This window comes from Leopardus geoffroyi, chromosome D3 (assembly GCF_018350155.1).
Source record: "Leopardus geoffroyi isolate Oge1 chromosome D3, O.geoffroyi_Oge1_pat1.0, whole genome shotgun sequence".
Lineage (NCBI taxonomy): Eukaryota > Metazoa > Chordata > Mammalia > Carnivora > Felidae > Leopardus > Leopardus geoffroyi.
In genome coordinates, this window is record NC_059339.1 from 19724277 (window position 1) to 19740376 (window position 16100).

General features: G+C 51.7%; 1 protein-coding gene across 3 annotated transcripts in view; it reads right to left on the reverse strand.

Moving 5' to 3' along the window:
* BCR (BCR activator of RhoGEF and GTPase) overlaps window positions 1-16100 on the reverse strand; it is a 130258-nt gene that overhangs the window by 55515 nt on the left and 58643 nt on the right. For all 3 annotated transcript variants that reach the window (XR_006707790.1, XM_045458963.1, XM_045458964.1), the window contains exon 2: window positions 7415-7596. Coding sequence is in view for 2 of the 3 variants with exons in the window: in XM_045458963.1 (XP_045314919.1) it covers window positions 7415-7596 (182 nt within the window). In the remaining variant the exon portion in view is untranslated. The remainder of the gene's footprint in view (window positions 1-7414; window positions 7597-16100) is intronic.

Sequence of the window (16100 nt, forward strand, 5' to 3'; positions counted from 1 at the left end):
TTCCCCCATGGGCCAGCTGGGTGTCTGGGCAGCACAGGGGGCTATGCTCTGCACACCTGGAGGGGGCCTGTGACCTGACCACTAGTGAGGGAGTCAGGGTCAGAGGTTGGTTGTGCCCACTGCCTGCCCATGCTCCCTCTGCCTGGCCCTATGCCAACAGGTCCACTGTAGTCCACAGAAACTGAGACAACACCCCTGCCCATTCTGCCACTGGTTTTCCACCTATGGGTGAACATGAGACAACCACACTGTGGTAGCCCTCGGGTGTAGAACCAGAGTGCTGCCCCTTCAGTCCACTTTCCTGAACCACTCAGGGGAGATTGCTGGTCTGGGGCAGGTGCCTGGTCCTCAGCACTGCTGATATCTAGGGCTGAAGAATTCTCTTTTGGATGCTGGGGGGCCCTATAGGGTGTTGGGCAGCATTTCTGGTTTCTACCCACAGGTGCCAGTAGCAACACCCACTCCTACCCCCAGCTGGGACAGCCACAAATGTTTGCAAGATGTTGCCACATGTCCTCTGGGGCCAAATCGCCCCTAGGTGAGAACCACTGGGTTCGAGGAAGGACCTAAGGCCAGCTCAGGCCTCACGGTGTCTCTACAGAGCCTAGAATCAGGGCCTCCCCAGTATGGCCCCACTGTGTGCCCCCAACCATGCTTCCCTTTCCAATTTCCTCAAGTGGCAGGAGGGAGGCATTCAGTGACACAGATGGCTGGCCCAGCAGGAAGCACCCAGGGCCAGGAGTCGGGGGACAGGGCTACAGAGCCAGGCCTGCCTGGTGAGCCCCAGTCTCGGGCAACTGCCCTCTTGCCCTGAGCATCAGCTGCCTGGGTATAAATTGGGGAAGGAAGGCCCGATCCCCATGTCCCACCTGCTTCTGCTTTCTGGTCCCTGAGGCTTATATCACATCCTAACTGCCCACTGTGGGACCATCCAAAAAGTCTTCCTGAACCACCACTTTGCTTTGGGAATCTCTAAGTGTGCATGAGCTTGGTGCATGCATATGTGTGTACATGCATGCCCAAGTATGTGCGTGTACTCATGCATACATACAAGGCAGCCGCCAAGATCATGGCTAAGTATCGCTCCAGGGAAAGGTACCACTCCACACAGAACCCCCTCCCCCACCCAGGGCACACTGGGCAGTGGCTTCACAGGCAGAAATCTCTAGGACATGTTGTGCCTGATCTTGAAACTTCCTGTGCCAGCAAAGTGCCCGGAACATATAGGTGCTCCATGAAGACAATGAACAAACAAACCAACGAATGAATGGATCTAGAACTCCTGGTTGGGCCCTAGCTTTGGCTGTACCTTTGTGAAGCTCTGAGTGCCCTTCTGGAACCCTGGTCTGTTTGACAAGCAGGTGCCAAGATCCAGAACTGTGAGCTTAGCCTGCTCCAGGGCCCCCAGTGCCACCACAGTCAGCAAGTCTGTGACACACAGTGCACAGTTGTGCAGGGGTAGGGGATGCTGACTCCTCTTATCATCTCAGCCCACTGAGGTCACCATGCATGGTGGCAGCCCGCTGGGAGAAGTAGCTCTCAGATGACCCTGAACACGCTTCCCATCGTGTCCAGGTGCCATTTGTGCCCCAAGCAAGGGAAGAGGTAAGGTGAAGGGCACAGCAGGCTTCTTGGGCACCAGCAGCCACCCACCCAGCCCTGCTGTGTGCTGAGGAACAATCTTGCTACTGTGAGCGCCCACGGGGGGGCTGGGGTGGTGGTGGTAGAGCCCCACCCAGCACGAGATGCCGGTGCTCACATGGGTGGCAGTGCGTCTCATTCCCACCCACACAATTTGGAAAGCTGGGAGGAAAAAAAGCGCAGGCAGGAAGGCGCCGGCTCCAGCTCTCCCTGTTCTGAAGGGTGTGGCCAGCTCAGGGGAATGTCTGGCCTGGGGAATGTGCTAGGCTGGAGAGAAGATACGGGTGCAGATACCTCTTTTTGGACCAGGAATCGTCTCCTGAGCCCCAGAATGGTGCTGGGGACTGGTGGCAGACAGGGACAGCTCAGAAGTCAGCCAACTCTGTCTTGTTGGAGAGGGCAGGAAAGAAATGCAGAAGATAGAGAACAAAGGGCAGGGCCAGGACCAGGGTTATTTATAACTCTGCTTTGCGCACATGCCAGTTCTGGAAAGGGCACGTGAATCCAGTTGGGATCATGACGGTGGGGAGATCGTGGTGGAGAGAAAGCCGGAGGAGAAGGGCAACTGGAAAAAGAAGGCAGCAAGCCAGAAGGAAGGCCTCCCACTTCAACTCGGGCCAGGGCAGGGGTAGAGGGCAGGGAAGGGAGCAAGCCACACAAACCTGAGGCAGACAGAGCAGATAAAAACAAACTGGGCATGACAAGGTGGGAAAGCTGACAGAGGGACCCAGGTGAACAGAACTGCCACCAGGCCCACAAGGGCAGGAGCTGGAACAGAGTGGCAGGGCAGAATTTGGGGAGCACCCTTTACCCCCAGCCCCACTCTAAGGGAGCCAGGGTGATCAGAGTGCAAAACCCTGGCTGTGAAGGGGTGGGCTGCTCCCAGCTGGGAGTTGACAGCCAGGTCTCTCAACAAAAGACCCTGTCTTCCTCTCTGGGCAGGGGCCATGCCTTCACTGGCAAGAGGGCTGCCACTGTCCTAGAGCCCAGCCAGCAGAGGGCCAGGGGTTGGCCTCTGCATAAGGATCTGAGCTAACATGCAGGGCAGGCAGTACAGTTCTTATGCCTGCCCACTGATAAACCAACCTGGGAGGGCTCTCAGGAGGAAGCATACAGGCTGGGCTGGCACCAAATACCTGCCCTCTCCAACTCTGCAGAGAGGACAGGTGTGAGCAAACATTATCACTATTTAAGTCAGGACCCAGAGCTCGGCAATTGTAGCCAAGCTGAGCCATAGGGACATAACATTTATCCTGCTCTGTCTGCTGCAGAGCCTCACTGGGGGACCGGAACAATCAAAGCATCTCTAACCAGTGAATAATAAAAGTGAATGAACTTGTGGTTGCTCAGATAACAGCTTGACTCAGAGTTACAATTTCTGTTCCATGAGCACAACTATTGACCAGATACACTGAATGAAGTGATGGCCAGTATCAAAGTTATAAAGCAGGGTTGTTTGTCTTCAAACATTCCTGAGCCCCTTGTTGAGTTCCCTTGTAAAAACTGCCAATTTCACTTGCATTCAATCAGTAGGAGTGACTGACTGAATATGTGCATATACTTTGACTTCCACCTAAAAAAAACAAACAAAACCCCGCTCCAAACAAAAAATCCCCAAAGGGTCCATGGGCCCCCAAAGGGCTGAGGCAGCCCAAGGGCATGGCATTTCTGCCAAGCAGCAGAATCCAAGTGTGCGTTTGCTTTCTCGGCCTCTACGTGCCCACGAAAGGCCCCTGGCTGGCAGGCCTATCCAGCTCTGCCACTCACTGAAGGGCCCCTGAATGTGAGAAATGTGGGCTGAGGTGGTATCAGCCCCTTCTCGCTGAGGACCAATGTTTCTGGGCCTGCCTCTTGCTGGTATGCTGGGGACAGGGCCTGGCAGGTCACTGCGGGGAGCAATGTCACACAGCGTGTCACAGAACCCAGTGAGGAGATGCTCGACCACTGTCAGCTGCCGTCTCTGTGCCTTGACGTCCCCCCTTATAAACAAATAGGTGGGATGATGTTGGGACTCTTGAGGACGCTAAGAAGGACTGACCATGCTGATCTGGCAGAACACAGGCCCTCTGCCACTGACCCCAGGATGGCAGCTGGGGGTGATGCCAGACCCTCACCCCTTTCCCTGACACTGTTGAAGGAAGGTTACTTGCTAGCCCACAGCTCTGACTACAGCCTCTAGAAGTGTCCATGATACTGCCTTGCTTCCCTCAGTTCAATGATGTCAGCTTTACCCTCCCAGCAGAGAGAGGCAGTGGTCATCAAAATGGCCTGCTCTTCTTCCAAGGGGCTTGCTAAGATGTATCCTCACCTGGCCATGAAGAGATGGAGGTATGCCTGATGGCTCTTGCCTGGGGGCAGCCTGCCCTCTCCTGCAGCTTCTGTCCCCATCTGGGATTGCACGGTCATCGTTCAAGGGGAAAATGCAGACAGCTTGGTCAACATCAGCAGGCACCTCAGAACGTCCAGGGGTGGAGAATGTCATAAGCCCTCAGGGTTGGAAGGTAACCTTGGTCACCAGGACCCACCCAAGGTGGCCTCGGTCCTTCCCACAGCATCCCAGGCAAGAGGGTTCCTGGCCTCTGCTGACTCCCTACCTTCCCCTGGGGACAGGCATTCATGGAACAGACCTGCAACTTCGGAGTTCACTGAGCCACCTGGTTGCCATGGAGCGCATAGAAAGTTCTCCTGATTGCCCCCCAGCCCAAAGAGCTCAAGCTCAGTAGACGGAGATGAGCATCCTCTGGGAGGGTAGGAAAAGATGAGCAGGGATTTCCCCCAGCCTAACTGGTCAGGATTGGGCACCTTGGGCCTCAAGACCAGCATGCTGCTTGTGGGCATTAGAAAGTAACAGCTGTCTTCTTCAAACCAAAAATAAAAAAAATAAAGAAGAAAGTCTCACTGTCCAGGCACTGCACTGCCAGGGAAACCAGAAAGTCAATGCCAGGTCTATCTCCAGGGCAGTGGAGGGTGTCCGCCCCAGGGCTCCAAACACCTAACCAGAGGGCTTCGGGAACAAAGCTACACAGTCCTTTTCCAATCAAATTCCCATCTTACCACCTCACATTCATTAGGAGAACCACTATAAACAAACAAACAAAAAACCCAGAAAACAAGTACTGGCAAGGATGTGGAGAAACCAAAATGCTTGTTGGCTGTTGGTGGGAATATAAAATGGTGCAACCATTGTGGAAAATGGTATGAAGGCTCCTTAAAAAATTAAAAACAGAACTACCATAGGATCCAGCAATTCCATTTCTGGGTCATTCCCCCAAAAGAACTGAAAGCAGGATCTCGAACAGATATTTGTACTCCCATGTTCATAGTGGCATTTTTCTTAATAGCCAAAATATGGAAGCAACCCAAGTGTCTACCAACCAATGAATGAATTACCAAAAGGTAGTATATATGTACAACGGAATATTATTCAGCCTTAAAAAAGGAAGGGAATTATTCTGCAATATGCTACTACATGGATGAATTGAAGACATTACGCTTGGTGAAATAAGCCCGTCACGAAAAGATGAATACTGTGTGAGTCCACTTACATGAGGTGAAGTAGTTAATAGAGACAGGAAGCAGAACGGTGGTTTAAAGGGGCTGGGGGCAGGGGAGAGTAGGGAGCTGTTTAATAAGTGCAGATCTTCAGATTTACAAGATGAAGAGTTAGGGGGATGGACAGTCCTGATGGCTGTACAACAAGGTGAATGCATTTCATACTACTGAATTGCATACTTCAAAATGGTTAAGATGGAAAATTTTACATTATGTGTATGTGAATGCAATAAAAAAGAAAAGCACCTGGGTGGCTCAGTTGGTTAAGCGTCTGACTTCAACTCAGGTTACAATCTCATGGTTTGTGAGTTTGAGCCCCACATTAGGCTCCGTACTGATGGCTCGGGGCATGGAGCCTGCTTCAGATTCTGTGTCCCCCTCTCTCTTTCTACTCCACCCCTGCTCAATCTCTGTCTCTCTCTCTCAAAAATACACATTAAAAAATAAAGAAAGGAAAGGAAAGGAAAGGAAAGGAAAGGAAAGGAAAGGAAAGGAAAGGAAAGGAAAGGAAAGGAAAATTTCCCATCTTCTCCAGACACTCCCTGACACCTCCTCTGGGCCAGGTGGCGTACTTGGGATTGGAGACCCCATGTCTGACAAGCACAGATGTATAAGATGAGACATGGCTATGGGCTCCCACGGGGGCCAAAGGAGGGAGTGGACTCCTCAGACATGGATAGGCTCCACAGCAGTTAAGCTCTCAGACTATGGCTAAAAGCTGAGGGCAGAACTCCAAGTCAGTGTAGATGAGGGTCTGAAGGCAGAAGTCTGGTGGGGATGGGCAGCCAAGCTGCATGGGGTCTGGGCACAAGGAGGGCAGATCAGCCTCCTAGGGCAGCCCTATCCCAAGTTCAGGGCTCAGCCTGCTTATTCAGGACTGGAAAGATCCCTGTCTGTACCAAATCATGCTTGTGAAGCAAGAAGCAAGGGAGGGCACTGAAAAAGGCAAGATAGTTAAAGAAAAGAGTGTCATCTGAGGATTTGAGAAGGCTTCAAATCTGGTAGCTGCATGGCCTTGAGCAAGTTACTTCATCTCTCTGAACCTCAGTTTCCTAATCTGTGAAACAGTGAAACCAGATGTTGGATCAAAACTGCACAAGGTAGGTGTGTGTTACACACTGGCTTCCCTTCCCATCCTCGTGTTTCAGAATGGGAAGCCTACCCAGCGCCAGAGTCTTTAGAAATCACAAAAGCATAAATAAGAAGCAGTCCTGCAGCTGAAGCATCAGCCCACCAGAAAAGCAACTGCAGTGAAAAGATATGCTTCTGGCACTTCCCACCAACAACGGAGAAAAGCAGATTCCTCTCTTGTATTTAAGCCTGGGGAGGACATCATCAGAAACAAGCTAAGCAAAAGAGGGAAGGTATCTGTCATGAGGGGCAACAGGAAGACAGTGAGGTGCAACCTGCCCCACGGACAGGATCTCAACTCAAGAAGGAAAGAACCTGAGAAGTCAAAGGGACACCCTCTGTCCCAAAGGTAGGGGGTGCATGCCTGGGCTCTAATGTACCTCTGAAGTGCCCCTCCAGGGCAATGGGACAGATCAAAGCAGTGAGGCCACCAGCTCATGTGGGACTACCCTAGGAGCCTACAACAACCCCAGGGCTATGTGCTTACAAGAGAGGGGCCCAGGACCATCTCTGAGAGTGAAGGAGGGCATCTGCTGAATGTGCCAATACACACTAGCCACATGACCTTGGAGCTTCGGTTCCAAAGTGGAGGTGACATCAGGACCGTTAACGACAATGATACCTCAAGAGGAAGACCCTGGTCAAATGGATGGAGTCATCAGCAGCACTCCTTCTGGCAAAAAGGAGCAAGTGCATTGCATGCAGCGCAAGGACAAGAGCCCAGACACCGTCCCCCTCCCCTGCCCCTCGCACCACTGCTGGGACCGCCACTGTCCTGCTGGTAGGACAGTGGTGGCATTCTCAGCCTCTGCATATGCTGCCTGTCTCCTCCACACTTGGCTGACAGAGTTCCATGAAGTCCCTGCTGAAAGCACCTAGCATGCTGTCTCCAGATCAGCAGGTGCCCCGGATGGGGGAAAGAAGAAGGCGTTTTTAGCGACTTCAACCACTTGTTGCTCCTGACATCACCTACTTGCTACTTGCCCCTGAGAGAGTGGATGTGCTGCAGGGCACCTTTAGGAAGTAGACAGCAGGCCAGAGCCAGATCTAAGCCTTATTTCACACCTGGCCCTCCCACCCTGGGACTCACCGCTTTGGTAGACTCCAGGGCTCCCGAGGCCAGTGCATCCCGGCTGCCCCTGCCCTTGCTGCCAAGGTGGGGTGAGGAAGAGGGTGAGTCATCGATGTAGGGCAGCCCATCTTGGTGCCGGCGCTGCTCCTCAGCCCGGTCTGCAGCACAGCTATAGCCAGGTGGCGTTCCAAACGACGTATCTGTGTGTAGAGAAGCAGCCGTGTTAGATATAGGGAGAGGGGCCAGAGAGAGGTCTGCCTGGGAGAGTCCACACCCCACCTGCCCCAGCAGGCATTGGGCTGATGCTATCACACAGAGGTGTTGAACAAAGACTTCAGGTAGGCTGACCGCACCTTCACAACCGACTGAGCAAAGACCACAGGCTGAGGCAGGGCCAGAACAGTGGTATGCCCCCCAGACAATGAGACTGGGCTTTCAGGACACTGTCTGGGGCACATCTGCCCTTGTCCTAGGAGTAGGCCTGAGCCATTACAGAAAGATGGACCTCAAATGCTAGCATCTTGCTCTCGGGGATGGTCCTTGTGCACCTGCCCGTGGGGATCTAATGGGGGCGAGAAGCTCAGATCATGCCACTCCAGGTGCAAGCCCTGGCCACTGTGAGCAGTGCCCCAGGCCCACCAGTCCCAACCCAGGGAACGGGTGCTGCAGCCCTTTCCCCTTACCCCACGCTGCCTCTTGGCTGACTCTCAGCCCACCTCCCAGCGGTGTGGCAAAGTCCCAGACCATCTTTACCCCAACCTGAGTGTCCCTGTGAGGACAAAAGTGGCCTACCCTATGGCCGGCTCTATGCTGTTCGGAACCATCTAGTTAGAGAAAATAACACCTCCATCCTAAAAGCACCTGAAGACAGTCACCCCTTCCTCCTGGCTAAATTACAAAGCCCATACCCCTTGGCCAGCCTTTCTATAGTTCTGTTTTCAGAACTGTTCTAATCCAATGGATCCTCACCAGAACATTAACCCACAAGGGCCCAGTCCACTCCAAGTCTCATGTGGGGGTCACTTCTTGACTCCTTTCACAGGGCATCTTCACAGCCCATGGGATTTCTGAGGTCATCTTGATTGGGTTACATCACCTTCCCCATGACTCACCGGCAAGCAGTCCTGTCCAAATGTCACCACCACAGGCAGCCTCTGCAGTGTTTATTTACAAGATTACAACTTCCGCCACCAAGCACAACCAGTCTGGGGCTCAACCTCTAGGTGGCACTGACCACCTAGGCCAGGCAGGCACAGGCTTCCAGAGTCGACCCTGCAATTCTAGTGGGGGGACTGTTTTCAGTTCTTTCCATGCAGCAGCCAAGAGGAGCCGTGGCTGGAGTGACCAGGTGCTCACCACATCCAGCTATGATGGCTGCCAGTGCACTGTGCAACTCATCTGCCTACGTCCCAGCTTCCTCACACACCTCTGCCTCTCCCACTTTCTCCACTTCTGTGTCCCAGCAGGTCACATGCCCTCTAAGAGGTGTCCTTAGCCCTGGTTACACGTTAGTGCCACCTGGGGAGCTTCAAAAACAGAGACCACTGGAATCATACGCTCAGGGAGATCTGCGCCCTGGTGGCTGCAAAGACTTCCTGGGGGTTCTTGAAGAAGCCAGGACTAAGACTGCTGCACTGGCACAAGCTGGGAGCTGGCACTGTGCTGGCTGTCACCCACACTGTGTCCCTGCTGTCTGCATACAGGCGCTGACCACAAAGGCCAGGCAGAGCTCTGCTGCCCTGTGTGTCTTCAGGAGGGCTCCAACAGAGGCCAATTCTGAGTTGAAAGTGGCAGACAGGGTAGGGGACACTCAGAGCTGGGTGGGCTCCTACCGTGTCCCCTAACAAGCTCCATGGGCTACAGAGGAGCTCCTGGTACCATCACCGTGTTGGTTATCGATGCTCAGCCCTGCTGGGGTTTGTACTGTCCTACCAGGACAGTCAGAGGCCAAGGCCAAGTTCTGTCTCCTCCTCCTAAGTATCTCCAAAGGCACTCAACCAGCTCTGGCCCAGCATCCCCGAGGACAGATGGGGAGGGTTTAAATGTATTAAAAAACACAAAACCCTGTTAATGCAGAACCCTAACCCCACACCCCAGCCCCCAAACAGGTCTGACTTCAGCTTCCATTTCCTTCTGGGGAATCCCAGATTCTTTTTAACCAAAATGAACACAGAGGACTTCTTGTCCTCTCAACATCCATGATATGAACCCTGTATTACAGCAGCCCCTACTGAAAACTTGCCTTCCATGGGAGCTGCTTTCAAAGGCAGCTCAGGCCCTGGACAGAAGGCTTTAGCCGTCAGATGCCTTCCTCACAGGTAGCCTGAATGATCCCCCTGGGCCAGGAGGGTCTTTGCTCTACTTCTGTAACCCAGGACACTTCCTCCAGGTGGGGCAGGTGGGCCAGTTCTATGGGCTGTGGTGTGAATTTCCCAGAAGTGAGGCTCTGGTCCTGCCCAGGTTACTACCTACCGGTGAGAATTAGTGCAGGTCACTTAAGCTGTCCGTGTCTCAGTTTTCCTGATTTTACAATCAGGCATGTGAACTATACAATTGATAGAGGCCCACTCAGCTCTAAAATGTTACGGTCACTGTGTGGGTCAGCCAGTCATGCCCTGCCTGCCTCCTGACCTCACCTCCTTCGACAGCTTCCTTCCTCTGCTCCCCACTCCTCCTCTGGACTCCGCTTTTATATTAGCACAGAATTTTCAGCGTCCGCACATCCTCTCTAAGAAACTTTACACTGTTCATTTTTTTTTTTTTTGAAATAATGACCTTTTAGAAAATCAACAGATTCATCACCTGGAAGAGCACCCTTAATCTGAGAACCACCACCTGATGTCCCGGCCTGTGACTACATTGAGCTCATGTTCAAGATCAAATTAATATCAAGTGACGCCCCAAGTAAGAACTTTAGGGTCAGACTCGGGGGGCTCTCTCCAAAGACTGTAAAGATTCCACATGTGTGAAACAAAGTGCTAGCTTAGCAATGTCCTAAAACTCAGGGCAAAACCAAGTGCCTGCTAAAGGTTTGCTGGCCAGGGTTGTGTGGGGCCATTGACTCTGATACGGACACTTCACCTCCACCAGGTGAGACTGAAAAGCCAGGTTCCATAGCCGGACTCCACAAGGTAATTATAACCATCAGACAACTAAAAACCCAGCTGTTTCCAATTCTGCACACATCTCCCCAAACTGATGTCTGAGGAACTAATGCTTTTATGTCTGGATTCCGGATGGCTGGTCACTGCTACTGCTGCATTCCACCTGAGGCTTCAGCCCATGGTCCCAGTGAATCCAGCCTGCTCCAGTGCAAATGAGACAGAGGGAGCAGGAAAGCTCTCATTTCCTTGTCGCCCATCCTAAGCAGCATACGGGGACTTCCTTTCACACTGCAGTTTTTCCACTCCTGGGTCCCCGCATCTCTTCGAGCACAAAGTATATTACTGGGGGGCTCTGGAAGCTGCCATTTCCCAAGAACCAGAGCAAAGTGAGAGAGGAGCCTTGCTCTCCCCTCCTCTACCAGGAACACCCAGTGGGAAGTCTCATTACCTCAAAGAACTGGGAACCTGGTGGCCGAGTTAAGCCCGGAGCTTCCTACAAAGTTCTACCCAAAGCTGAAAGCAAACACTGGTTTCAGAGGAGGGGGCAAGGGGAAGGGGCTACGATCCTAAGGCTACAAGAGGCTCAGGGAAATGAGGGTTGATGAACAGAGCAGCTAACCAGCGGGGAGGAGGGCGGGGGAGAGTGAGGCCCATTCAGAGCTGGCAGACAGCGGCTGGCTGAGTGTGGAAAAGGGATGTGCACAGTGAAATCCAAAACCTCCTCCGCTCCAGGCAAGTCGGCTTAGCAGCCACAATCCCTGCACTCTGCAAATCTAAAATCTAGTCTTTGATGCAAGAACAAAAGGCAGCCACCCCCACCCCCACCAAGTAGGAGGAATAAGTCCCAGTCAGCCCAGATCACATCCCCTTCTTACACCTCAAGGACAGCGCTGGTTAAAAAAAAAAAAAAAAAAAAAAATCCTTCAGAAAGATTAAACATAGAGTTACTATATGATCAAGCGATTTCACTTCTGGGTATATACTTAGAAGAATTGCAAACAGGGACTCAAATAGATATTTGCACACCCGAGTTCCTAGCAACAGTATTCACAACAGCCAAACTGTGGAAGCAACTCAAGAATCCACTGATGGATGAATGGATAAGCAAAATGTGGTATGGATATGCAGTGGAATATTACTTAGTCTTAAAAAGGAAGGCAATTCTGACTCCATGCTACAACATGGATGAACCTTGAGGTCATGATGCTATGGGAAATAAGCCTGTCACAAAATGCTCAATTTACTGTGCGAGTGCACTTATATGAGGAACCTGGAATTGTCAGAATCATCGAGCAGAAAGTAGAATGGTGGGTGCCAGGGGAGGAAGGAATGGGGAATTGGTGTATTGTGGGTACAGAGTTTCCGTCTGAGAAGGTGAGAAAGTTCTGGAGATGGATGGTGGTGATGGCTGCACAACAGTATTAATGTACCAAGTGCCAATGAGCATGAGTGGTATGCTTAAGAATGATTAAAATGTTCCATTTGATGTTATGCAACAAGTATATACCACATGCACATATTCCTAAGATCCCTCCCAGATAGGGGCAATGCTCGGGTAGCTGAGCTGTGGGGAGGGCTCATCCCCTTCATGTGGACAGCCCCCTGCAACCACATCTAAAATAAGCACAGAATGGAAACTTCCAAGCAGTGTGCTCCCTGAGTTGATGAGAGCAGGCTGGGTGGCGGGTACCCGGGCTTCATTATAGTCTTCTGTGTATTTGTTTCATAACAAAGGACAATAAAAGGAAGCCTTGCTCGGCTACGTGTATGTAGCCTCAAAAGGAGGCCCAGTGTCACACGGCCAGACCAGTCCAACTGGCACAGCCACTGTTTGTTTCCAGCAGCTACCCCTCTACTCTTACAGAGTTTATATATCATCTTTTCCAGGCCACGTCCCTGCCCACCCGCATTTTCCTGATGCAGACTGGATGAGATTCCTGCCAGCCCATAAGAATCTGGTAATCACAGATCACACCCAGTGCTGGAGCAGGACCCCTCACAGGATCACAGCACCACAGGTGCCCAAAGCCCTGCAGCAACCATCCTCAGGGCTCTCAGAGGGCCAGAGAGTTACCTGCCTTCAAAGCATCAAATGCCCTTTGCCCAGCTTCAGTCCTGTCAGCTCCTCCAGGGGCCCCCAGCCTCTCCTCACAGCCTGTCTTTCCCTTAGCCCAGTCTCGGTTCAAACATCTCCAGTAACTTCGACACTCCTTCCCTATTTTCATATCTGCAAGCCAGGAAGCAAGCATCTCACTGTGAGGCCTTTGCCAGGCCCTGCTGGGATCTCTGCCGCAGGGGTTCCCAGGACACGTGTGCAGAACCAAGCTCAGACCACCGGCCACATGTCTCCCAGCTGTAGGAGAGGCCCTCCTGGACCCAATGTACCTGGAACGTCCCCAGATCCTGCTTCCATTGCCTTGCTGCTGCCAGATGTGCAGGGCTCAGATCCCAACTCCTGTCCCACCCTCTGACCAAGGCACCCCAAGAGAAGAGCCTGAAGCAAATCCTCAGAAGGAACTAAGGTTATGATCTCAGCCCTCCCCTCCCAGAACAGATATGGGAACAGCTGTAAATGGCCAGGGGAGCGATCCTGATAAACACATACCAGGGTTGAGAGGAAAGAAGAAGGGATACTGGGAACTCAGGTGGGGGTGGTGTGGCAGGAACTTCATTATGCATTAAGACAGAGGCAGGGTGGTCTCCTATCCCTGTTGACACTGTTAGCAAATGGCTGGGCGGTATTTTACCAAGGTAAAAGAGGATCAAACATCATCTTCTTTCCGGTGGCTCACCAGCTACAGTGGGCAGGTTTCTGCAGATGCAGGCACTGAGCCCCCACCTCATCGTATCTGCAGAAGCCCTGCTTTCCCTTCCCTCCCTGGGCCACAGGCAAACAGCACAGTGCTGACGATGTTGTGGTGCTGGTGACTTGCAGATGGCAGCTCATGTCCTTGGGGATGTCTTGCCAGGTAGGCATCGCCCCTCCAGGAGAGGCTCAGAAAACTGTGGCTGGGACAGAAAGATCTAGGTCTCACCGAAGGGCACACAGGTTCCACAGGTTCGAGCTGGCTCTGGACACCACGCTTGTGCACAGCCTTGAGGCTTCCAGCCACACCCCGTGTGCTGAGAGCAGATTCTATCTACAGGATAGGCCTTGGGTCCTGGGGCTCGGCTGGCTTCTTTACTGTGTAGCAGAACCCCAAGTACAGTCAGGGAATATCTGCAGTGCTTCAGGGAAGTGAGTTTCCCAAACAGTAGAAAAGTCTCAAATGTGCCACAGCAGGCAGGCATTTTTGCAAAATACCTGCTACCCTTTCCTGGGCACTTCCTCTGGGTGAGGGACAGTGCTGATCTCCTTGAATCCACTCTAACCCCTTAACAGGCAGAAACTTCTAGATGCTCATTTTTCAGACAAGGAAAGGAGTCTACAAGAGAGGAACAGGTGGAGCTTGACTACGCCGAGGTCCATTTGTGTCACCTGCATATTTGGTCATTTTCTGAAGACATTTCTAAAAGGCTGAGCTGATAACTACATGACTTAGCAATTCCTCTCCATATGACCAAAAGGAGTGAGAACAGGTGTTCAAAGCAAAACTCGTACCAGAATAATTCAAGCTATATTCAAGTGGCATTATTCACAACAGTCAAAAGGTAAAACGACCCAAATGTCCATCAACTGATAAATGGATAAATAAACTGCAGAGTATCTATATAATGGAACAACATTCAGTCTCAAAAAGGAATGAAGTACCAACACAGGCGGACATTGGAAACGTTACGCTAATTGAGGAAGGCGATCATAAAAAAACACCTACTGTCTGATTCCATTTATATGAAATGTCCAGAAGAGACAAATCCATTGAGACAGAAAGTGGATACTTAATGAGTATGGGATTTCCTTCAGGGGTGGTCAAAGTGTTTGGGAACCAGAGGCGGTGGTTGCACAAAATCGTGACTGTACTAGGCATGAGTTGTTCGCTTTGAAATGATTAGTTTTATGTTATGTCATTTCACTTCAAAAAAAAAAAAAAAGATCTGTTTTCCTCTGTTAAAACAGGGAACCCAGAACATTATCCAGCTGTTTCCTGAAGACCAAGAACATCATTCCGGACAGACGTCAGCACTGCCTGGCACCAGTACCTCAGGCCACCCGCTGCTTTACTTTCTAAGATATCTGGTTGGTTTGGGTGGCTTTCTGCTTTCTTCTCTGCCATCAGGCTGGCAGCTGTCCCTTCTGTTGTATCTACAGCAAGGGGGTCAAAATTCTTTACAAACAAGATGTCCCCCATCTAGTTGGCCACTGTATCCTGGAGAGAGGCCTGTTGTTAGAGCCCTTGGTTTTGTGGGAGAAGGAGAGGCAAAGAGAGCACCCTAGGATCCCGGAACCATGATCCTACTTCATGCTGCCACCCCAGCAATGACGTCACCAAGCTAGTGTGGAAAGCTCCGGCTGCCTGGGTAGTAGGAGGTCACAGCCCAGACCAGCTTGTGCACACAGAAGGCCCTGAGGCTAGGCAAGTCTCCCCGAAAGGCCAGAAAATGCTAGCTGGGAAGGGCCCGAGCCTGTCCTGCTCATGCCTGATGCTTCAGCTCTCCAGGCAGCTCTAGATTCCCTGAACAAGGCTAAGCTCTCTCGGAGGAGACAAACGGACTAATAACAATAGCTCTTATGACTCTTACACCTGTGGTTTGGGTTCCAGCTGGTTGGAGACTGAATCACCACAAGGTCAACTTTGAGGGTGACTTTTAGCAATAAAGACTGAATGCCCCCAGTGTGGGTAGACGAGGACCCCCAATCAGCATCCAGGGAGCAGTTAAAAGATTTTCTTCTATCTTCAAGGACCCATCTGGGCCTAAAGCTCTTGGATCCTCGAGGAGGGAAAGATTATTTATGTTCTGGGCCTGGGGCTGGAACCAGCTGGTGCCGGGGCGGGACAGGCAGAGGCTGGAACGCCAGCTGGGAAGCTGCAGCCCTCAGTCACCGGATGATGTGATTATTCTTCTTTAGCACCACCTTGACTCTGCAACAAGGTTCAGAAAGGTTTCTTGGAGGCAGTTTGGCCTCAGACAATGTTGAGTACCCAACATTCAGCCAAGATGTATGACACTTCTATTTCTTTTCTTTTTTTTTTTTTTAATGTTTATTTATTTTTGAGAAAGAGAGAGAGGGCACATGCATGAGCAGGGGAGGAACAGAGACAGAGGGAGAGAGAGAATCTGAAGCAGGCTCCGTGCTATGAGCGCAAAGTCTGACATGGGGCTTGAACCCACGACATTATGACCTAAGCTGAAGTCAGATGTTCAACCGAGCCATCCAGGTACCCCATGACACTTCTGTTTCATGCCAGGCACTGTGCTGGGCATATGATGGCAGGCACCACAGACCCAGCCCCTGCTCCTGTGAGGTGCCAGAATTCCAGGAGTCACATGATATGTACATCATGGCAAAGCCACCCATGAGGGGCAGCCAGACCCTCAGGCAGGGCAGCAGAGACCATCTCCCTAAGTAAGTGACCACTCCAAGACCTAAAAAGAGGCAGACACTGGCTACCCTCCAGAACATGAAGGTGGGAAGGACACTATAGTGTGTTGAATCGTGG